The following is a 23,610-nucleotide window of genomic DNA, read 5'->3' as shown; positions in this document are numbered from 1 at the left end:
CATTACTCTAAGGATCTAGCTTCTAGCCTCGCATCCCCAATTCTTTATCTATCCCTTTTTATTTGTTTTTGAATTTTTCTTAAAGTTTCCATTAGGTTTCTATCATAGCATGCACTAAGCATAAGTACCTAACAAAAAAATTATATCTTACAAAACATGTACTTCTTAAACCTTATACATGTATCACACTTAATTTTTTTCGTACACTATTGAGTAACTGCACCAAAATTGCTCTTAGCTAAACCTAGAAATAAAAATTACTACGGGAGCAATATTTTTCTCCATCAGACTAGTACATTACTTTTCCCCTTTTGTTGAATATAAGAGAGGAAAAATAGGTGTCTTGATGGAGTGAAAAAAAGGAAAAGAAAGCAGATGAAACATCACCACTGAACAGAATCTATTCAGAATAAAGTGATTCCTTAAAATAAAAAAGCCATTGGCGAAAACCGCGATCCCATAGAAGATTACTATACACTTTTCTTAGATCTCACCAGCAATCCCAAATCTTCACTCTCAGATCTCACCAATTTATCATCAAAGCTGCTTAAATGCACTTACACTTTTTGTTGCTTTCTTGATCTGGGGTGACTTGTTTTCTTGTGCTCGATCGATAACTTACTGCATCAAGGTAGATTTTTTACAACTTTTCTTGGATTTACTGCAATTGGGTAGTGTTCATTTTTGCAGATAAGTAGATTCTTGGATGATCATTTTTTTCTTTGGGTTTTGGATACTGTAAATTGTGTTTCTTCAATCTTGGTTTTGTCCGATGAATCAATTGGTTCTCGTAGGAAATGCCTGATATTTTTTGCTTTACCGAAATTTGATCTTGTTGAGCTGTTATTGGGTGCAAATGGATCTGCTAACTTACTATTTTGGTTAAAGGTAAAGATCCATTGCCTGAAAACACATTAATATCTTGTATTTCCACATTTGATTTATTTAACTTCAGTATTTTTTAAGGTGTAGCATACAAGCTATATCTACATTTTTGGCATTTAATGTTGTCAATGAGAAATCATTCCAGAGTTTTGCAGTTCTCTTAGAATGTAGTATAGCGCTTAAGTTTTTGTAGATGGTCAGGAAAGAAAGCTTAATGCATCAGAAAATGGACTGAAGCAGCATTATCTTGCCTTGGGTCTGTATTTTGTAAAGCAGAAACGCTTCAGAATTTAACAGTTGCAGCAGCTTGAATTTGTTGGACCTGTGAAAAGAATAAAAAGTTAGACAAAGCAGAGATGTATCCTTATGAATTTTTTTGAAGGCAAACATAGAGCAATATACATACTTTAGCACAATTTTGTTTCCTTGCTAGCCTTTTGGTGCAACCTGGCCTTTGTAAATGATGTAGATTCCATGTTAGGTATCATCGAGGCTTTGCACACTTTGTAATTTTTAGTTTGCTGACTTAGTGCTGTTATACCATTTATAAAATATCATTACTTATCAAAAAAAAGGGTTCACTACATTGAAACACTTCGACGCAATTGTAATACTGTAAACTTGAAATATGTCTATGTTTTATGCGATTGACTTGAATCTGCGAGGCTTGGCATGTTTGTGTGTGATTTGAGGCTAATCGGGTGCTCTAGAGGCCAACGTTTGCTGGCGTGCAGGTTTATAGTTGTACAAAATTTTTTTTTTTAAAAAATGAAGCTCAATATCGGCATACTTGTAATTTGGAGTACTATACTCATTAGTTTGAATTAATTATTCTCTTCATTACTTGCAAAATAATCAGGTTTAGACATCTCTGCTGATTTTCATTACCATATGATAACAAGTTATATCTACTTATTCAGAAAAGAAGAGAAGAAAACAACAAACTTGATCACACTTGATACATTCGATAGACTACATCTGAACAAACGAGGACAAAGGGCAACCCATCAGGCTTGTAATAATAGTAACATGTAGCTTATAATTATTAGGACAGAGTGGGTCTCATTGTATTCATGAATCTAGAATCTCGTTTTGTCTTTAGTTTGGAGTGACATTATTCCTTTTGGCAGTCCAGTGCAATAATTGATCACTAAAAGCACAGCTTGTTTTCTGTCTGTGTGACATAGTAGCAGAATGCATTAAATGAAGCTCGGGATTTATCAGTTGAGTAGTGGATAAATTTGATGATTATCTTTCTACAATAAAGGCTCTTTTACCATAAATATCTCTTTACATTGAGGGCTCGTTTGGTATGATGGATAAGCAAAAATAGTCCTGGGATAAAAATTTAGTGCTGCCTTATCCCACGTTTGGTTGGAACAAAAACCCGGGATATAGTGTTTTTTTATCCCACATTGAGGGTGGAATAACAATCCCGGGATAACTTGTTTTCTAACCAAACGAGCCCTAAAGGTTATATGGTATTGGATAAATCTTTTGACATTTGTCTGCAGTAATATAGTTTAGCAGGGCCTTATGGTCAATACATATATATATATTAGTGAAGCATGTCTCTTTTCTGATTGGTCAAAGCTCTTGAAGTTTCCCATGTGTCATCAGTCCCCAATATTGATCTGATTCAAAGGCCTGCAGCTCCTGTGCATGCCTACTATATTTATTTAGCTAACTCGCTTTTAAACATGGTTTAAGTTTGTAATTGTTCTTGTTTGTTATTCCTGATCTTGTGGAAGTTTAGATTTTGACCACCTTCCTCCTCCCCATGCCAAAAGAAGAAAATCCATTTTTGGAAAATGTTCAACACCTTTTTGTTGCATTTGCCGGAGTGAAGTTTTTGTGGTAATTTTGTTGTTTGTACTTCTCTAATGTAATATCTGCAGTAATCGGTAACCATTTCAGGATGATAACGAATTAGCAATGTGGCGTTTCTTTGATGTTTTCCGAAACTTGAGTTAGCGAACACAGTTTTTGACCCTTGAGAAAAGTGTTTGTTTGGTGTGTTTTGCAACAGTGTTTAAGTTTTTTTTTTTTTTTTCCCTGAAGATTTCCGATCTCAGTTTTTCAAATCTTTCAAAAATTCAAAAACTGATAGATTTAAAACTCAGTTAGGAAATTTTCACAAAAAAATAATCCAGAGCAAGTCAAACAAACACTTGTTTCAAAATTCATGCTGAGATTTTTATATTGGTTGTAAATACTCCAAACAAACACCACCTAAAGCACATGTACTTCTTTTTGTTTTTTATATTGGTTGTACAGCTAGTTCACTTTACTGCAAGCAGACTCTACTTTGACTGTTTATTTTGCTAAACCTCTTATCTCTGCCATGGTTCTTAGTGGTTATCTCTTTTTTAAATAGAATTGTTTAAGATGTGGAGATTCAAACCTTTTATGCCTAAGGAACAGACTGGGCTTGAAGGTCGCAGCATTGATATTGGCAGTCTCAAAGTTCACGTGCGTAATGCAATTGCAGAGGGTGGATTCTCTTGTGTTTATTTAGCCCTACATGGTTCAAAGCAGTATGCATTAAAGCATATTATTGTTAATGATGAAGAATCACTTGATTTAGTATTGAAAGAGATTTCAGTGATGAAATCACTCAAGGGGCATCCTAATATTGTCACACTTCATGCGCATACCATCTTGGATATGGGTCGTACAAAGGAAGCTTTCCTTGTTATGGAATATTGTGAGAAATCCTTGGTTAGTGTCCTTGAGAACCGAGGAGCCGGCTTCTTTGAGGAGAAACAGGTCCTCTTAATATTCAGGGATGTCTGCAACGCGGTCTTTGCTATGCACTGCCAGTCCCCACCCATAGCTCACAGGTAAAGACGGACGCTCTTAAGTCCGAATAGTTTTCTAAAATAATAACACTACATCTTCTTTTTTATTGATGTCAGGCTTTGCTTTTAATAGTCTTCACTATGTTTCATCTGTTTAGTATTTTAGGGCCTCATTTTTCCTCTTCGTTTGCATGCAGTATTTCAGTATTTTGCATCTTATTTTAAATATGATGTCATGTAAGCCGTATCTGTCTATATACTTGCTTTCAGCCAACTTTGTTCAGTGCTTTATTTATCGTCTGTTATGCTTTCCTTTTTGTTTGTGGTCAGAACTACTGAGTGATCACTTTAATGGTTCTGTTGATTCCCGTATACAATTTTATGACTTTGAGTTGTTTTAAGTTTCAAGTTATTGACATAAGCAGCTAGGAATTTCGATGTACAAAAAATGAACAGTTAAAAGATCCAATTCATTGCAAATACGTCACCCTTTTACACTTTATTTATTCACATCATTTTCTTTTCTGGTTTTGGTACTTAGTTATTCTGTACTGTGTTTTCCTGTTCTACAGAGATTTAAAGGCTGAGAACCTTTTGCTGGGTGCTGATGGATTGTGGAAGTTGTGTGATTTTGGTAGTACATCAACCAACCACAAATGTTTTGAGAAACCCGAGGAAATGGGAATCGAGGAGGACAATATAAGGAAACACACTACACCTGCATACAGAGCTCCTGAGGTTGATTGAGGGCTTGTTTTTATTATTGTTTTCTTCGATGGTATTGATTGCTGACTTCTATATTCCTTCTTTTCTTGCCTTAGATGTGGGATTTGTATCGAAGAGAATTTATAAATGAGAAGGTAGACATATGGGTGAGTTTAGCAGACTGAAGAAGCTTTAAGATGATTTCAGTAACACAAATCTTTTACCGAGATTTTATCTTTAACAATCAAAACACAATTCTTCAACCTAGATTGGCGGGGTTATCTTAGAACACAGCCCCACTTTTGTCTTGCAGGCCCTTGGCTGTCTACTCTTTCGGATATGCTACTTCAAGTCTGCATTTGATGGTGAATCAAAACTTCAAGTTTTAAATGGCAATTACCGGATTCCAGAATTACCAAAATACAGCACTAACATCACGGACCTAATAAGAGATATGCTTCAGGCTTCACCAGATGCCAGACCAGATATCACGCAGGCAAGCGCTTTGCTTGATTGGCCATTCATCTGCATAAACTTAGGTTAGTTGTAGAGTGGTGCTGCCCATAGCAATCATAAGGGCTGACCCTGCTCTAAAGCTTTCTAACTCAATTTGTTTATTTATGGCAGGTGTGGTTCCGTGTTAATGGTCTGTTGCCCGATGAGCTTCAAAAGTCGTTACCCGACAGACCCCCTGAAATGCTGCAACAGGGTATTGATGGGCATGAAGGTGAGAACATATTCCCAGATCTTTTCGTTTTTTATAGTGAACTACTTATGCAAATTTCGCAGGTTTGTGACTGATTGAAATTTATCCTTGAAGTTTGTAGGATGATAACTTTGGATTGATTACTGCACTCAGTCAATTTACTCATTTAACCCCCTATTTTTTACTAATAAAGAACCAATTCCCCTCATCTAAAATTCATTTTTTTCAGTTATATTAAATCTTAAAAGTCTCCTTTTCGGGTTTGGGTCTTGAAGTCTTCTGAAGTTTCTTAGTTAGGCGATGGGACAATATTTGGTTAAAGTTGAAAAAGAAAAGAGGATTTTGAAGTTGAAATTGACAGGCTAGCTTGTTTATATGCTTCCATGTTTACTGTACTGTTAAATTATTTGCATGATGCTTGTAATGTAACATATGAATTACACATCTTTCCACTGTTGGGGGTAGAGAGGAGGTGAGGGGTTTTTCATATTGAATGTGACACCTCTACTACGTTGTGACCGTAGACACTACGAAAATACAAAATCCTGTCTCCACTTCAATGAATATAATACCTGCTGGTTTTCAGGATTTTCAAGAGCTGCAGGTAAGACTAGTCCAATGCCTAGCAGAAATCCTCCACCTCCTGCTTCGGCTGCAGAACCTAATCCTAAGTCGTCTCCTGCATCACATAATTCAAAAGCTGGTGGAGCAGCTACTGGTCCAATTGGTGCATTCTGGAATACCCAGCATGCGACAAGTGCCTCTGTTTCAGAGGAGACAACCAGACCCAAATTTGACGATGAGATAAGGCACAGTTCCGCAAGCCATGACAACAGTCTTCTCATTAAGCAAAATAATGTGCGACCAAAACCAGCCAATAGAGCAGGGGAAGCCTCTTCATCAACGGATTTTGAAATAAACTTTTTCCAGGATGATTCAGGTCACAGTGTTGGGAGTAATAAATCGTCTAAGTTAGGGGCGCCAACTGCCCCCCAAGGTGAAGCATTCAATGCTTTTGTTGCAGAATTCTGTACCAATAAACCAAGCCCTGGAAATAACACTAAACAACCAGAGAAGAAAGAGCTCTTGGAAGCTGAGGTTGAGAAGCTGAAGCAACAGCTGTCACGAACCAACATGGAGAAGGCTGAAATGACATCTAAATATGAAAAGCTATCTGCAATATGCCGATCACAGCGACAGGAGATACAAGAGCTTAAACAAGCTCTTGCTGCCAGAACTCCATCACCAAATAGAGACATCACTAGGAATCAAGCATCTCCTGGAAGTCAACCATCCAGTATTCTACCGGTACATCCTTTGCTATTAAACTCTCATTGTTAGTACTAATATTCATAATGACTTGTCAATAATTTACAATTCGAAATCATTTCTGATGCAGAAAATGGATAAAATTGAGGGAACGGTTTGGGAACTTCAGCAAGGACTATTTGGCCAGAGTCAAGTGAGCCCAGATTCAAAATCATGGCAAGCATTTGCTGACAATGATCCAAAGCAGCAAGCTACTCCAGTTAACGCTAACTCTAAATCTGTCAGGACAAGAAATAGCCACCAGAACAGACAGACATCTGAAACAAATACATCAGCATTTGGAACAGATAGCTTTAGGGCTGTGCCAGCTTCCAGCTCTCAGATAAAGGCTACTTTCGATGAGTCAAAAAAGTCTAAGCGTTTTGGTGAACCAAAGAACATAGATAGCAAATCAGCTTCCCAACCTGCTGGATGGGCAGGTTTTTAGAAGATGTTATAGCTAAACTTAGGCTGGCAAAGCACAATTTAACAATTTGAGAGTTCCTTTACAATATTCTCTTCCTATTATAGAAGGATGTAGTTCGGGAAGAATGAATACAGGAAAACGAATCGAGGGGGTTGTAAAACAAATACTGGTTCGGTTGTTTTGAGCTGTTGATTGTTTGTGTAGATTTTGAACCTATTGTTATAATTTATTTTGTTGTGTTGCTTTCTTCTTCTTGTGCCGTTGCAAAGGATATCATTGTTGTGGAATCAGAGGAAATTCAGTCAAGCATGATGCATGTTTGCAGATAAATTTGAGTTAAGCATCTATATATCTATATTTATATTATATATTATATATTATATATAAAAAATAGGAGAGGTGCTAGCAATATGGTTAAGCCAATTGGCAAGCTAATAACAAGCCACTTGGCAATTTTAAGACAAAGTTAATGAGAATTAGGACAAAGTTTTTAACAATTCTTATCAAATTCCAAAAATGAAAAATAATTTTGTAGGAATAAAGCTTAAACATTTGAATTTAAAGAATACCATATTTACCCGTTTTGCAAGCTTAAATTTTATCCTTAACAATATCACATTCATTCAAACTCAAACATATCTCTCAATTTGGATGAAAAGTTATATTTGAATTCTACATGCTAAAGATTAACTACAACTTCACGTAATTTTTTATATTATAGTAGATAAATTCAAATTAATTATATAAGTTATAAGATACTATAATATCTCAACAAATTTACATTGTGCTTTTATTTACTAAACTTGCAATTATTTTAAAGTTTTTGAAATATATTTATAGGTATGGATTGAAATAAAATTTCAAATTTGAATTTAAAGACAAATATTTAAAAACAGATATTATCAATAAAATCTACTAGATACTCCCACGGAAGATAAATAATTTTTAATATCTTAAATGCAAACCTTACGCTGATAAATAATTAATTATGTTTTCAGTTTCTTTAAGTACTTAAAAAATAAAATTGTAATACGTAAAAAAGGTAGTATCGGATATATACTAAAAATATAGTAATTTCTCACGTAGGAAACATAAATAAATGTAGCAAAAACCCTACCCTTTTATGTTGAAAGCAAAAGGTGTAAATATAGGAAGAAAAGAAGATAAAAGAAAAAAAAAATGGAAAGAAAAAGTAAGGAAAAGGTCGAAAGGCAAGGATAAGGAATGGTAACAAAAATCTTCTTCTGTTTTGTATAAAATTTTTGAATTGATCTCATAAGATATCTTAGAATTCTATTTTCTTAAATACACATCATTTTTTTAAAAAAAAAAAAAAAAAACTTAACAAATTGATATAATATTTGAATTTGAATTTGGATAGAAATTTGAGTTGGAATGAAGTTCCAACTTCTTAACCTCTTTTATATATACCCCTTTTTTTTTTTTTTGGGTAACTATCAACATTTCATTAATTACCAAGTGTATATTTACAAACCCAGCTAACTTCATACTCAGTCTGCTGCTATCTAAACCAAAAGCAAAACCAGGTCCTATACAATTCTACTAGGATATGGATAAGGAAGTAGAAGCCCACCTCCTAGGGATGATTGTCTCCATCCCTTACCCAGGTAACATCTAAACCTCAGCAACCAGAAAATTTGAATCTCTACAGAATCAAACTAATAGTTACATCTGCTCTAACATGACAAATGTAAGCTATATCTCTAGCAATGGTATCACTGTTTTTCTCCTTTTTCTCAAATATTCGATTATTTCTCTCCAACCATACTTCATGCATGTATATATTCAGAATACACCATCTTAAGGATCTGAGCTTCCTTGGACTTCCCCTTGGTATGTTGTATTATCCAGGTATGCATTTGAGTCCATGAAGTCATAGTAGGGTAGTCTACTTGTAACCAGTGCATGAGCTTGTACCATATCCTCTTAGCAGTCACACAATCAACGAATAGATGATCCCTTGTTTCATCTCTTTGTTTTTACATTACACAACTTTCATGAACTTGTATACCTCATTTCTTCAGTCTATTTGCAATGAGAAATCTGTCTTGAAGTTGTAGCCAAATAGTGAAAGTTGCTTTGAGTCGTGCTTGATTCATGCACATTAGGCTTGTCCATGCTACTTTAGGTAAGATACCAAGCATTTGTATGTAAATAGATACGTTTGATGAGGCTCTTTCTGCCAAGACTGAAGTGTGGAATTTGACTCAGTTGATCTCTTGCATTCACGATTTTTTTGGCCATCCAACATGTCTGCTGAGGGATTGCCATTTCCTCAAACTTTTGCCCTTTGACGTAGTATGAGTGAATCCACCTGATCCATAAAGTGTCCTTCTTGTTGGCCAGTTCCAGACAGGTCTTAGATATAGCTGCTTTGTTCCAAAGCTTCAGATTAATTAGATTAAGGCCACCTGTTGTTGTTGGAACACACATTTTGCTCCATGATACCAATGACTTGGTGATTTCATTTGTGCCTGACCAGATGAAGCTTCTATTGCCTTCATCACATTTGCGCCCAATATGATTGAATTCCAAAAATCACCGATTTAACTAGTTGAACTCTACCAGCTATGACAACTTTTTGGCTGTCCAGGAGGAGATTTTAGAGACTATCTTGGTTACTAGTGGTTGCCACTCCACTATTTTTAATTTCTTGGTTGCCAATGGAATCCCTTAGTATCTGAATGGTAGGTCACCTTCCTCATAGCCTAGTCGTTGTTGAATGTCCTGCTTGATATCATCAGAGACTCCACCATTGTAGATTGCACTTTTGGACAAGTTAGCATGGATACCAGAGGCTGCTGAAATGCATTGAATTTTTAACTGATGTTGTATCTCCCTTAGAAAATAACAACAAACCGTCTGCAAAGCGTAGATGTGTTATGTTCAGTTCAGAGCATTTAGGATGAAATTTGAATTGCTTCTCTTCCTTTAGCTCACTTAAGCAGGTAACTACGACAAAAAATAATGGAGACATAGGGTCTCCTTGCCTCAATCCTCTAGCAGCATCAAAAGGTGTAGCAGGTTCACCATTTATAATAATAGAGTAGTTCACTGTAGTAACACACTCCATCACCCATCGGATGAATTCTACGGGAAAGCTAGACCTTCCATTACCTACTCCAAGTTTCCCCAGTCAACAGTATCATAAGCTTTTTGCAAGTCCGCTTATCATGTGATATGATATCGGGGGGCTCATTTTCTCAAACTTCTCTAAGGACATATACCAGAAGCCGAGCCAAGGACTTTTAAGCTTTAAAAGCCACGTTTATGGAGAATGAAGCTATGGAAGCACTTGGAGACAATGATTTGAGGGCCTTCAAGCTATGGGAGATAGCATGGAGGAGAAGTTTAGAGCCCAAGAGTCCAAGGCTAAAGCTTGCCTCTTAAAGAAGCCCAAATGCTGATGTGTGGCTACCATTGCAAGCTTGGGAAGTTAAAGGCCGGAAGGTGACTATTTATGCAAAGAGGCTATTCCTTAAAGACAAACCATCATCCTTTGAGAAGACAACCAAACGAGACCCTTACTTTATTAAGGGTATTTTTATAATAAGCTAGGTAGTCTTCTTTAGCCTAGTAGTATAAATACTACACTTAGTTATTTCATTAGGAAGTTTTGAATGATGTTAAGATGAATACTCTTAAAGAGTGATAGTTTGTTTGGTAGTTTAGTGTAGATCTAATCTAGTGATTAGTGAGAGTGATAGTTAATTATGGTGGATTCGATTGTTGGCTATTGAACCCATTTTTCATTGATTTCATATTAGAGTTGTTCATTTGTGGATTCATTTGATTAACTCTTAATTGAATTCAAATAGTATAGGTTCGTTAGTAGGAATCGATTAGAGGGTTTGGATTTCATATATCCAAATTTGCCTATAATTCCTTTACTAATTGGGTCTTACTCTATCCCTCTATTTCTTATCCCAATTTCTTCACTTTTCATCTTTGATTTCTTCTCATTTTTAGTTTCCGCATTTTTGTTGTTTGAATATGTGTCTTCCACAAGCCGGATCGTATCATCATGCATCTTGGAGAAAGGTGCTTTCTTGTCTAGTCTCTGACTAGTTCATGCGCAAGAATTACACTGTCTGCTACTTTCCTCCCAGGGATGAATCTTGATTGTGTGTCGGTGATAATGGTAGCTATGATCTTCTGAATTATACCCGCTAGTAGCTTAGCTATAATTTTATACAAGACTGTATAGCAAGCTATAGGTCTATGATAAGTGGTAATTTTACCACTTATTTTAGTCTCTTTGCTTTGGTTTTTGTGTTCTTAATCTATAATATGAGGCTATTCTTGGTGTGTATTGCTATTATTTCAGGTGCATTGAGTCATGAAGAGAATTGGGATCAAACCAAGTGAAAACGAGCCAAAAAGGAGCTAAAACGAAGAAAAGAAAATTCTGCCAGAAATACCCTTCGCGAACGCGAAGGTTGATGTCACGACCCATTTAGCCTAGGCCGTGCGGGCACTTACCTTCCCACCTCGGTAAGCGAACCCTCATCCCAACAATGAACCAATACGTAAAATGATGAAAGTTAAGTAGCGGAATAAAAGGAATACGTAAGTCTCACGATATATATATATATATATATATATAGTAGAAAATGCGGAAGACAATAAACACCCCTAGGGTTTAGTCTGAATAATACAAGAGTATCTAAGGAGAATAGTACAATCTGGAATACTAATACATAATTGTCTACGTCTCTGAATTAAAAGTAAGACATATGATAGGAACTTCAAGGTCAGCGGACGCCATGCTCACCCTAGAAACTCAAGAGAAGCCGAAATGTCGATCAGCCACGGGTCACAAAAGTGGATCAGGCACAGTGTACTCGCATTCATAAAAGAATGCGGCAAGTGCGAGTCGGACAAACAACGATCTTGGTAGGCATCATCAGCCGACTAAGCATAGTTAACACAATTCAGATAATAAAGTAGATAAGCAAATAAACCAACCACGCATAAGACAATATAATCACAACCGAGTATTCGTCATCGCCTATGTAAAGCATCTAAACCCAATTATGTCAAGTCTGATTATATCTGATCCAATCCAATCATCAAACATCTCAATCAAGTTGTAATGCAATGCAGTGCAATAATGGTATGAATGCAATCCAATGTCATGCAAATGAGGTGCACACATGTACTCCAGACGAAAATATAGATGTCTCGGTAGCACAACCCAGCGTGACTCGCGAACTCTAAGTGCCACCTGTCCCGGATCTTTACCCAACAGACAAACGGGACCCTGAATCTTTACGGGGGGAGTCTTACCGGCACCACCCTGGGGGACCCACGGAGTCCATGCACTAACAACGATTCCGGAATATCATCGGAATCAGCCATGCAACAACGATGACGGAATAGATCATTGGACATCGACCATCTCACAATCACTCAAGTAAAAAAGTCTGTCAAATATCAGTTTCACACAATCAAAGATTCCAGAATTGAACCTCGGACATCGGCCTTCTCACAATCACTCAAGTAAAAGAGTTTATCAATATCAGTTTCATACAATCAACGATTCCGGAATTGATCTTTGGACATTGGCCTTTTCACAATCACTCAAGTAAAAGAGTCTATCAAAATATCAGTTTACTCAATCAACGATACCGGATCATCACCGGGTATCAGCCATGCATCATGAATGTGTGAGAATGCGTGCAATGCATATATCAATCATCAACAATCAAGTTTAATATCACAAGTACCAACAATGGGGTACGCCAACAATGTATCATATCACAATACCAATAGTGGTATGCCAACAATATATCAATATCACAAGTACCGGCAGTGGGTATGCCAACAACATATCTAACAATATATCAATATCACAAGTACCAGCAGTGGGTATGCCAACAACATATCCAACAATATATCAATATCACAAGTACCAGCAGTGGGTATGCCAACAACATATCCAAGTATAAGTACCAATAACGGATGTGTCAATTCTATCTCAATCAAGGCAATAATACAGATTCCAATATCTACCAACTACTCACGGCATCAAACCATCACAATGGAACAATCAAGCACACATAACGGGGTGGCTAGTCCCAACACATAACAGGGCCCAACCTAAGGCAATATCCAACCCGACTTCATACCCGAAGGTTCACATGCTGTCTCCGACATTATAATCTAAATATGTGCTTCGCTATATGAAGTCTCACCAAAGGTAAGCCATAACCTACCTGGATTCACGCGAACCGTAACACCAACAACTCACTTCTTCGCCTTGCCCTTCCGCTGAACCTCAGAACCAAAGTATTCTAAGCATATCGAATTCTATATTATAAATCATGAAGAATGATACTAATATTGCTATTATTTCAATTAGGCCAATTCTAACCCTAGAAATTGGGGAAACGGGCCCACAAGAGCAAAATGAGAAATTCGGGAACAAAATACCAAATTGAGTACTAGGTAATCATAACCCAACCACTAATTGTTGATTTAACTCAAGGATTAGCCTAATTTCTTATTTCAAGCAAAATCCCCAAATTGGGTATAAACCCTAAGTCTCCAAATCCGAAATTTAACGCTAAAAGTGGAAGATATATGCTTAATAAGCTTAGATTAGTCAATATCTAACATAAACATCACCAATTTATCATTAATAATCCTAGGGTAAATGTTCTTTCAAAACCCTCTTTGAACTCCCATCACCATGGGCTTATTAAGGGGAAAAGGGGAATCTAACATGATAATGGATTAAAGGAAGAATGAAGGAACGGGCAAGATTTACCTCTAAGATTCTCCTCCAAATATCCCTAAGAACAGTTTCTTGAAGGTCAAATATCGAAATGGGATATAATGAGGGTCTAAGGGTTATTTAAGACCTACTTAAATGAAAACACTGGCCCGTAACCGCCGCAACGGTATCGGGGCCGCTACAGCGATGCCAGGCCGCCACAGCGGTATGTCCAACTATACCCATGGCCGCCCCAACGGCCAATACACCGCAACAGCTGTGCCGCTGGGACGACACTGGTGCCGCTGTTGCGGGCACCAGATGCCAGAGCCCCCAAATTTTCTAAGTCTTCAATCGAAATCCCAGGTTATTCCCGAGGTCATCTGCTCACAAACCAAACACACAGACCCACACAAAAATATGCTGCGAACGCGCTCGCGGTCTCGGAATTTCCAACGGAGGTCTTGTTGACCGAGTCAACCCCCGATGCCTTAATTTTAATTTCCCATCCCAAGTTCCAAAATGTATCCGAATGCATTGGGAACCGAACCAAGTACACATAAACGTTCTAACAACCATCCGGACCTCTCGGAATCGATGAAATTCTGAAAAAGGTTCGTTTGGCCAAAAGTCAACTTTGGGTCAACCATTTTTCACTTTAAGCCTATATTTTCACTAAAGTTGCCGGAATCCGGTCTAGACACCTCGGGAAGCGTGCCAACTGTCCCCTCGAGTCAAAAGTGAGCTAATCAATGCTTGAAAATTGACAAAATTGCCTAAAAAACTACAATGACCAAACGGGTCGTTACAGTTGACCGCGTTCACGATGGTCAAGTAACCTTCGTGAACGCGAAGGTCTAAAAGCGAACGCGAAGAAGACTTTTGGGCAGAACTAGTCATTTTTGGAAATTCACGTTTTTGTTATCCCAAACCACATAAAACTCGACCAAACCTCTTGGAAACACATCTTTTGGGCATTTTACAAGTCTTGGAGAGCTAGGGTTCTAATACCCACACTTGAGGATTGAAGACTTTGATGAGAAATTTCTTCCTCTTTTACTCATTTCTTCAATTTCTTGTTATATATTGAATATCTAAGTGTGTAGTACTCCATTGCATTACTTTAATCTTGTTTATGGGAATATTCATTATTAAAGTTTGGATCAAAACTCTTGTTTTGCTTATGTATTGAATGATTTTTTCTTCTAATGAAGTGGGTCTTTGTTTCTTTAATTAATCTTGTTCTTTAATGTTTCTTAAGGGATTAGCTAACCGTAGGACTCGCCCATTTACTTCGATTTGAGCTCGGAAGAGGAAAATTGATGTTGGGAAAGATTAATTAACAAGGATTTGGGGATTTGAACCCCATCTAATAACTTGAGCTAGGAATAGGAAAGTTAACTTGAGATTCAATTGGTAGTGCTTAATATCACACCCTAAAGCTTGGAAAAGTTTAGAGTGAAATTCATTGATTTGGTTGGAAGACTTTCAATGAGATTTTACAAACCATTATCTATTAACATAAACTCGCTCTTAGTTGTAAAATCGTAAAATACATTGGATCGTTATTTGAGAGTAAGTTCTCTTGTATCCATGCTTGTGGTCATTGATCATTTTACTTGCTTTCTAGGTTAGTTTATATTTTCGCATTAGTTATAATCTTTCTCAAAACCAAAATATTATCAAGTGTTTGGCTTAGCGTAGAAAGTGATAATTCCTTGCTTGTTTAAATCGCCTTTATATTGTTCCCAGTGATTTGACCTCGACTCATAGTTGGGTAAATTATATTGCGACGACCTTGTACACTTTCTCTTTGAGGAGTGAATTTGGACATTATCAGTCTATATTCCGTAATTGTAGAAGGGTTGGGAACTTTCGGAAGTAGAGTGATTGTTGTGCAGTTGATTGCTCTATCTATACAACTTTCCTGTTACAAAAAATTCACTGACTGTTGCAACTACCTCGTGCTTTATAATATGTCAAGCCCTTTTATAGAACACTGCATTGTAGCCATCCACCCTTAGAGCTTTAACATCCCCTATCGAGCACAGGGATTCATATATTTCCTTCTCAATGACTGGTGTACATAGCTGAAGCTGTTGATCATGATTCAACACTTTGCTCTTTTTCATTGTTACCTTGTTTATAGCAATGACATGAGGTAAAGCTATCCCTATTAGTGATTTGTAAAATTGGATAACTTCTTCTCTTATATGATCTGGAGCAACAAGTTTCCTTCCCCCTATATCAGTCAACTCTTTAATTTGTTTTCTCTGTTTCCTTTCTTTCATAACAGCTGAAAAATAGCTTGTGTTAGAGTCTCCCAGTTTTATCCAAGCTACCTTGGCTTTTTGTTGCATAATATTTTCTTCTATCGTGGACCATTTTTCTAGCTGCTAAATGGTGTTCTTCTCTTGTGTTGCAAGTTCATCAAAATCGTAACATCTCATACCTCCTAACTAAGCTATGTTCATGATTTGGGGACTTAGAAACCAACGGGAAGTGTCAGGATTGAAAATTCGCTACAATTCAGAGAATCACATTTTTCGTCAAATTATGCGAACCGTACTTATGAGTACGGTCCGTACTTTTTGGGCGGACCTCGCCCCCAGAAAATATAGTTAGTGGAATTTGACAATCGAGATACGGTTAAGAAATACAGACTATACATTTATGTACGGGCTATACTTTTCGACCGTATTTCCCTTCCATGAAAATCATAGTTTTTGGATTTTGACAATCCAGGTACGGCCCAGAAGTACGGGTTGTAATTAGAAGTACGGACCGTACATGTTGCCCGTACTTTCCCCGTCTCAGCAAATAGTATAAACACGGGACTTCAGTTTTTAATTCCACTTTTCATATTCTCAAGCCCTAGCATGAAGGTTCTCTCCTCCCACCACTAAAATACACCAAGGTAAGCCTATTCCAAGCATTTCAAGTGAATTCTAACATGTATCCATGATCTCTAAATAGAAAATCATTGTTCCTAACCTAGGGTTTTCAAGAAAACCCATCTAAGGGATTCAAGATTAAGGCTTTTGGATTTCTTCTCCAAGTTCAGACCATTGTTACAAGTTTTAGAGCGTTACATGTATGTAGGATTTCTATCTACGTGTGGAAACATCATTGTTCTTTCCCACACCACGTTCGTCCATGATCATACGAAATTTCACTAAACCTAGGGTTTCCTGCCATTTTCATGATAACCCTAAGTGCATGTACCATGATATACCATGTTGTATTATTACTTCGTTATTGTGTTCTTAATAGTCCACTTTGGTTATTGAGAATCTGTCTGTAATCCAGGACAAACCCATACTTTGCATTCCATGGGTTCTTAAATGCAAGATATGAACTTTTATGTTTATTTTCATGAACTTCTACATGCTTCCATGTTTTCATACAAGTTACACTATATATCTATCTTCATGTTATAATACAATCGCGAATCACGTTTACAATCGTGTTTATTTAAATCATGTGCTACTAAGCCAATTATATCCATGTTCATGTTTTGGGAGTTGCACAAATTACCGAGAAAGCTCAAGCAGTTTGAAACTATGTATGTCAGCGTAGGATAAGGATCGCTCCACCCAGTTAGGATGATTCCTTCATATTTACCCATTGCGGGTTATTAGATCCACTCATGTCATGTTCATGTCTCGTACCACGACAAGGTATGAGATGGCTTAGCTGATCGGGCAGAGATCAGACGTCAAATGCTCACGTGGTGGTTGCATATCGGTTATACTAATGCTCTCCCACAGATATATTTACATACTTAAAATATTTTATTCATGTTATACATATTCATGTCAGATGATATTCATGTTCATGTTCAGCTTACAGTACAGTTTCAGTTTCAATTATTTCATGTGCCATGCTTATTTCATTCAGTTGCTTTATATACCAGTACAATTCAGGTGTCCTGATGTCCCTTTTTATTGCCTGGGAGCCTTCATTTCACGATACATATTTACAGGACAACGGATCAGCTCGTTAGGACTTTGCCCGTATCAGCTATTGGTGAGCCCCATTCCATTCGGGGTGTTATCTTTATTTATTTTATGTTAGTTATGCAGTCAAGGTATGCCAGGGGCCTTGTCCCGGTAAATAGTTTAGCAGTCAAACTTATGTTAGAGGTTTTATAGACTAGTTCAGTTATCTCATGTTAGATGTTTAGAGTCATATTGCCAGTATTAACTCAGTACTAATTATATTTTCAGATTATTTTCACATCACGTTTAAACAGTATTTTCATTAGTATTGTGATGAATAATGTTATTCAAACTATCCATGTGTTAAGGTGTATTACGCATCAGTTCATGCCCTATGTTGATTCAGCAAGCTATGTTGTTTGTTCGGTCACATGCAGCAAGTCACCGAGTGCCGTGTTACGCCTTCGCGGCGTGACAAAGGTTAGTATCAGAGCCTAGGTTCAAGTGTCTTAGGGAGTCTATGAAACCATGCCTAGTGGAGTCACTTTTATATGTGTATGCGCGCCACACATATAAACAGTTGACCACCAAGACATCTAGGATTGTCTCACTTCTTTCATACTCTAGATCGTGCAGTTAGAACTATGTTTTCAGGAATTCTTCTAACTCATTCGTATTACGTATTTCAGACAATGTCTGCGAAAAGAAAGTACACCAAGAGGACATTAACCACTAGCCAAAGTGCTATTACTGAGGACTCTCAGACTCAGGAAGTTCACACCGAGGCTCAGGGACTTGCATCAGATGCAGTGCCCCCGACCACACCCCCAGCTACAGAAAGGCCTGCGAGGTCCATCCCTCGGTTACTCGCCGACCCGGTGCTACGCGTGATGTTGGGGGCTATCCGGTGCTTACCCCAAATTGGTGCTAACCCGAGTTCAGCGTGGGGAGCGGCTTCTAGCGCGGGTGCTGGTGGAGGTCGAGCTAACTTCGGACCCAAGAAATTTCTAAACAAGAAGCCTCCAGTGTTCACAGGGTTTATTAGGGCGGAGAATCCGTAAAAATTCACCGATGGGCTTTAGAAAGTCTTTCGTGTTAGGCATGCTATTGAGACAGAGGCAGCAGAGTTGGGAGCTTATCAGTTACAAGATGTTGCTCACATTTGGTATGAGACGTGGGAACAGTTCCGCGCGGAAAATGTGTCTCCAAAAACTTGGGACGAGTTTGTAGATACCTTCATTGATCACTTTCAGCCACTTGAGATTAGAGAGGCAAAGGCCTATGAATTTGAGAGGCTCAAGCAGAATGATATGAGCGTGAACGACTATAACCTCAAGTTTGTTTCTTTGGCCAAGTATGCTCCTCACATGGTTCCTAATATGAGAGCCAGAGTTAGGCGATTTGTGTTGGGCCTTATACCCAACTTGCATGGTGATGCAAATATTGCTGCTCAGAATAGAGAAATGACTATCACCAAGATGGTTTCTTTTGTTCAGGGTATTGAGGACCGAATGAAGGAAGAAGAAGCACTTCAGAAAGAGAAGGACATGGAATTCAACAAAAAAGCTAAGTCTGCAGGTAACTTCAATCATAGGGGAGGTGGAGGCAGAAATTCTTCAAGAACAGGTCATTAGGACTTGCTCCATCTATAGCCAGTGCCCCAGCCCCAAAGTTCAGGGAATGATCGGAAGACGAATTTCGGACGACAAACGCTCTATCTCATGCAAGTGTGATAGAAGACTTATGATAATCCAGTATGCAGTAAGTGTGGTAAAAGACATCCAGGGGAGTGTCACGTGGGTATGGATATATGTTTTGGGTGTGGCCAGCGGGGCCATTTTCAGAGGGACTGTTCATCAGCTAGATAGGGTACCGGAGGTAATGTGGCTCAGTCCACAAATTCAGCAGCTCCTCGGAATTCTCAGTGTTGACACCTAATTTTTTACCTTCCATAATTTATTTTAATTACTCAGGGTCCTTGGATATCAAACGGAATAAAATGTGTATTTTCTACGAGTCAAAATGATTTTATAAAATTATTTAGTTAGTATTTTGCCATTTCATTTGGCAAAATAACTTCAATAATATTATAAATCATTTAGAAATCAATTTATACATCTTTTATAATTAATATGGAACATTTGCATTAATATGGAACATTTGCTAAACTCAATCAAGAAGGTAATTTAAAACAATTATTTACTTAATTGTTAAAATTATCAGGAAATCAATTAGCAAGCATTTTACTCCATTTAATTCAAGAAGTCTGATTAATTAAATGAATTAATCATTTTATCCCTCAATTCTGCATATCTAGTGTGCATTTGTACAATTCTTTGGAGTCAATCATAATTAATTAAGTGTTTAATTGTGATTAAATCCATGAATTGTTTATTATGTGGTTAATTGTAGCTACAATTGAAATAATCAATTGTTGGCTAATTTTTGCCTTAGAAATAGCCAATTTTCATGGTTTTAGTCAATTAGGGTTACAACAACAACAACAAGTTAATCGAGGTCATTTGCAAAATTAGTCTTTAATTGTTTGATTGGGCTAAGAGTGTACAATTGGAAATAACTAATCTCATGGTTTAAAATCAATTAAGGCTATATTTAACTTAAGTCCTCGGCTAATTAAATTAAAACGTTTAAAAATAGGTCATATAAGGTTAAGAAATTCAAAGCGATATGGAAATGACATATACACACGTATATATAAATACGTATACATGTATACGCATATATAATAGTATAAATCAAAGCACGAGTTTTATCTTGAGCGTTAATGCAAGTTGTCCTAATTAGCCTTTAATTTCTTTAGGATATATAGATTATACTATATTATGGTTATGAGGTTTAATTAAAATAGCTATGAAAATTCATGGTTCAAGTTAATTAAGGTCGGAACTTTGGAAAATTAGTCTTTAATTGTTTGATTGGTCTAATGAGAGAAGTATATTCCTAGAATAACTAATCTCATGGTTTAAAGTGAAACTCAAGGCTATATTTGCAACTTAAGTCCATTTGCATAATTAAATCAGTCACGTTTGACCATAATTGAGGGGTTTAAATTAATTGATTTTCTTAATTACGATCATTTTACTATATTATATAAGAGCAAATGTGAGGACTTTTGTAGTCCTCACAATAATTTCCCAATTTTTTAAAAACTTTTTAATTAATTACTTTTATGTCCTAATCTTATTTATTTAAGTCAATTTTTGTTTTTTTTTTAAAGTCTACTTTTCAAAAGCTATCGAACTTCTAAAACCCTAGTCCTCACATATGCTAATAATTTCAAAATTTTTAAAAACTTTTAGATTAATTACTTTTAGGTCCTAATCTTATTTATTTAAGTCAAATCTTTTTTTGTTTTTGTTTTTGTTTTTTAAAGTTTACTTTTCAAAAGCTATCGAACCTCCTACCTCAGTTTTCACGTTCTTTGATTTTCGATTGGTGTTTCGATATGTTACACAATTTGATTGAAGGAGGAAAATGAAAAGAGAGTTCAACTATGAATTTGATAATATTTTGAGCTATAAATTAACTTGAGTTATAATTTTTATCCATATTATGAGTATAATCTTGTTATAAGTGGTAATAAGAGAGGAAGTTTTGTATACAAGTGTAAAAGGGGTTATAAAAGTTAAATTATGTATTTGTCTTAAAAATTCATTAACTATGTATAGATTATTTATTTAGAACTAAATATTTGGTAGAAGTAGATGAAATTAGGATACATAAGTTATAATCACAAATTACTCTAGTTTTCCATGAGATTTGATTTGAATTAAATAATTTCATCAAAATGGAAGTTAAAAATATTAAAGTACTTAAGGAATGAAAATTTGCTAACCCTTTCATATTTATGGCATGATCACTGTGGGACTACAATATATATGGTTGTTGTTGTTGTTGTTGTTGTTGTAAACTTAGTTCTTGACGTTCTTATGATATTATATTTCTTTAGTTAAAATATCTACTTTTATATCTTGAGTTTGGGCACGGGCCTCACATAACTAGTATTAAAATAAGTGTCAAGTCCTTTCATATATATACACACATATATACGGCCTTTCACATGTCTCATACATGCTATATATATATATGAATGTATATAATCAGCCCCCCCTATAGTCCCAATGTCCCTTTAATTTATGATGTTACCCCCACCGGGATGCCATGACGTGAGATGAAGATGATATGATGACACCAACCTTAAATGCCCCGACCCAACTAAGTGTTAAGGTATGTATGAAAATGTTTTTTTTTAAAAAGCTTCTATTTTCCTCGGTGTAACAACCAAAGGACCCCTTTATCTTATGTTATCTTCATACTTCAAAAAAACCTAGCTATGCCGCGCCTTATTCTCTCATCTTTCGTCATCGGCCAAAAATGCAAAAATAAAAGAGGTAACAGGAGCTCTCAAGCTTTGCGTAGCTGATAAGGGCAAAGTATTAATTGAGGCCATCGTTTTTTCACCAAACACCGCCCTAGCATGGTAATTTCTTGCTTTTTCCTTTTTGTTTTTCACTGCATTGCGGGTCAACGAGTACAAATCCCTTAATCGGATTTGTCTCAATGTGATTTCAAACCCTCGAATCTCATTGGTCCATCCAAGAACTATGAGGATCCATTGGGGTTGTTCAAATCTAACCCTCCATTATGTGGACTTCCTTAAATTATAGCCATTGACATTTGAATTAAAGGTTTTGGTTCTCAGAAACCCATTTATCCCACATCGGAAAACCCTAAGTTTTGGGGGTTCTATATAAATTTTCAAGGGTAAATAGATCACACATTCACAAAAACTCGAAAATACCTAGGGTTTTAGAAGAGACCTTTAACTCTTTTTGATTCTAAAATTTAAAGTTTGTTTTCACTTGTTCAAAAGTCCATTCTCGATTCCGCCCTAGAAAAGGTAAACTTCTTGCCCTCCTTTAGTATATATTTTTCATTTTATTTATGTTTTGTTTATGTGTATTAAATTGAACTATGATAAATATAGGTAGATAGTGTTTTAGTCGTGTTTGGTTATGTTGTCCTAATTGCTAAGTTTAGTCATGACCTTTAACATTTTATATGAGTTTAGGTTTTTTATTTAAGCATGCGAAATGATTAGTTTAATAAGATTTCACAAAGTTTGTTTTCTCTCTCTATTTGTTTAATGTAAGAATATGGTATTAGTAGCTCGTACACAATGTTTAGATAGTATCTTTCCTGTAAAACTCTATTTGTACTATTAAATTCGTTAGTACAAGCTGTGTTGCATGCCTAATGGTCAATAATGGTGTATACATTACTGGTAATTTATGTAAGTTGGATTAATGATAGTTAAAGGGGTTGTGAGCCATCATGTGACTAGTATAGGATCTGTTTTTGCTAAGGGATCTGATGGTTAGATGAAATGTGCTATGTTCCTGTCTCATTTGAGCTTAAACTTGAAGTTTGGTTAAGTAGTAATCACACATGATATGTTAAGCTGTAAACATGATCCTATATGCTCAAATGTTAGTAAGATCTGGGCCATCCAGATTCAATTTAATGTTACACTAAGTGCCATTTGAATTATGTGTGTAAAAATGTCTAAATTAGTTATATGATTAATCTAGAGTTTCAGTGTTTAATGACCATGATTGGCCTCAGTTATACATATTGTTGGATGTAAACTTGTAATCTATGGATTATGTGCTTAATCTCAGTCAACCTTAATCTAACTAGGCCTGCTTATCTTAAAGGTCCCTCTATTTACCTTGTATGATTAGTCATATGTGTAAGCAAACCTGTCAACAAACTCTAGTTTCTCTGTTGTTAGTTGAGCATAAATTAGCTTATAAAGGTTCTGCATTGGTTATAATGCATGCCTAAAATTGTCTAAATGTTGATTTGCGTGCTCATGATGATTAGCTATGCCTATTTAAAGTTCCCAAACTGCTTAACTCCACTGCATACTTTCAATTGGATCAAACCATGTATCACTTGCCTGTCTGTTAAAAGAATTTAGTTTTTCATGTGAGGCTAGTCTATAAGTGTGCTTTCTGTCCCATTCTACTTGCATCAAGACCATGTATCCATGCATGCACCATTAGTTTGCTCAT

At 36.4% G+C, this 23,610-nt stretch overlaps 2 protein-coding genes across 2 annotated transcripts; one reads left to right on the top strand and one right to left on the bottom strand.

Annotated features, from left to right (window-relative positions):
* Window positions 1-398: 398 nt before the first annotated feature.
* LOC132063095 (uncharacterized) lies at window positions 399-7,081 on the top strand. Its single transcript, XM_059455523.1, has 8 exons — window positions 399-631; window positions 3,263-3,728; window positions 4,259-4,424; window positions 4,508-4,558; window positions 4,705-4,887; window positions 5,019-5,118; window positions 5,684-6,405; window positions 6,497-7,081. The coding sequence occupies exons 2-8, from the start codon at window positions 3,274-3,276 to the stop codon at window positions 6,851-6,853; spliced, it is 2,034 nt and encodes a 677-aa protein (XP_059311506.1). The 5' UTR covers window positions 399-631; window positions 3,263-3,273; the 3' UTR covers window positions 6,854-7,081.
* Window positions 7,082-9,526: 2,445 nt separating this feature from the next.
* LOC132063070 (uncharacterized) lies at window positions 9,527-9,926 on the bottom strand. The gene is made up of 2 exons (XM_059455501.1): window positions 9,713-9,926; window positions 9,527-9,654 (listed from the first exon to the last, which is right to left on the bottom strand). The coding sequence occupies exons 1-2, from the start codon at window positions 9,924-9,926 to the stop codon at window positions 9,527-9,529; spliced, it is 342 nt and encodes a 113-aa protein (XP_059311484.1).
* Window positions 9,927-23,610: the final 13,684 nt, after the last annotated feature.

Source organism: Lycium ferocissimum, chromosome 7 (assembly GCF_029784015.1).
Source record: "Lycium ferocissimum isolate CSIRO_LF1 chromosome 7, AGI_CSIRO_Lferr_CH_V1, whole genome shotgun sequence".
NCBI classification, from domain to species: Eukaryota; Viridiplantae; Streptophyta; class Magnoliopsida; order Solanales; family Solanaceae; genus Lycium; species Lycium ferocissimum.
Note: the sequence above shows the minus strand (reverse complement) of the source record. Positions and strands in the feature narration are given on the sequence as shown.

Bases quoted from the DNA above. Each gene is read 5' to 3' on its own strand.
- LOC132063095 (XM_059455523.1), top strand. From the start codon at position 3,274: ATGTGGAGATTCAAACCTTTTATGCCTAAGGAACAGACTGGGCTTGAA. The intron at 3,729-4,258 runs GTAAAGACGGAC...CCTGTTCTACAG, and splicing joins TCCCCACCCATAGCTCACAG to AGATTTAAAGGCTGAGAACC. The intron at 5,119-5,683 runs GTGAGAACATAT...GCTGGTTTTCAG, and splicing joins GGGTATTGATGGGCATGAAG to GATTTTCAAGAGCTGCAGGT.
- LOC132063070 (XM_059455501.1), bottom strand. From the start codon at position 9,926: ATGGAGTGTGTTACTACAGTGAACTACTCTATTATTATAAATGGTGAA. The intron at 9,655-9,712 runs GTTTGTTGTTAT...AATGCATTTCAG, and splicing joins ACATCTACGCTTTGCAGACG to CAGCCTCTGGTATCCATGCT.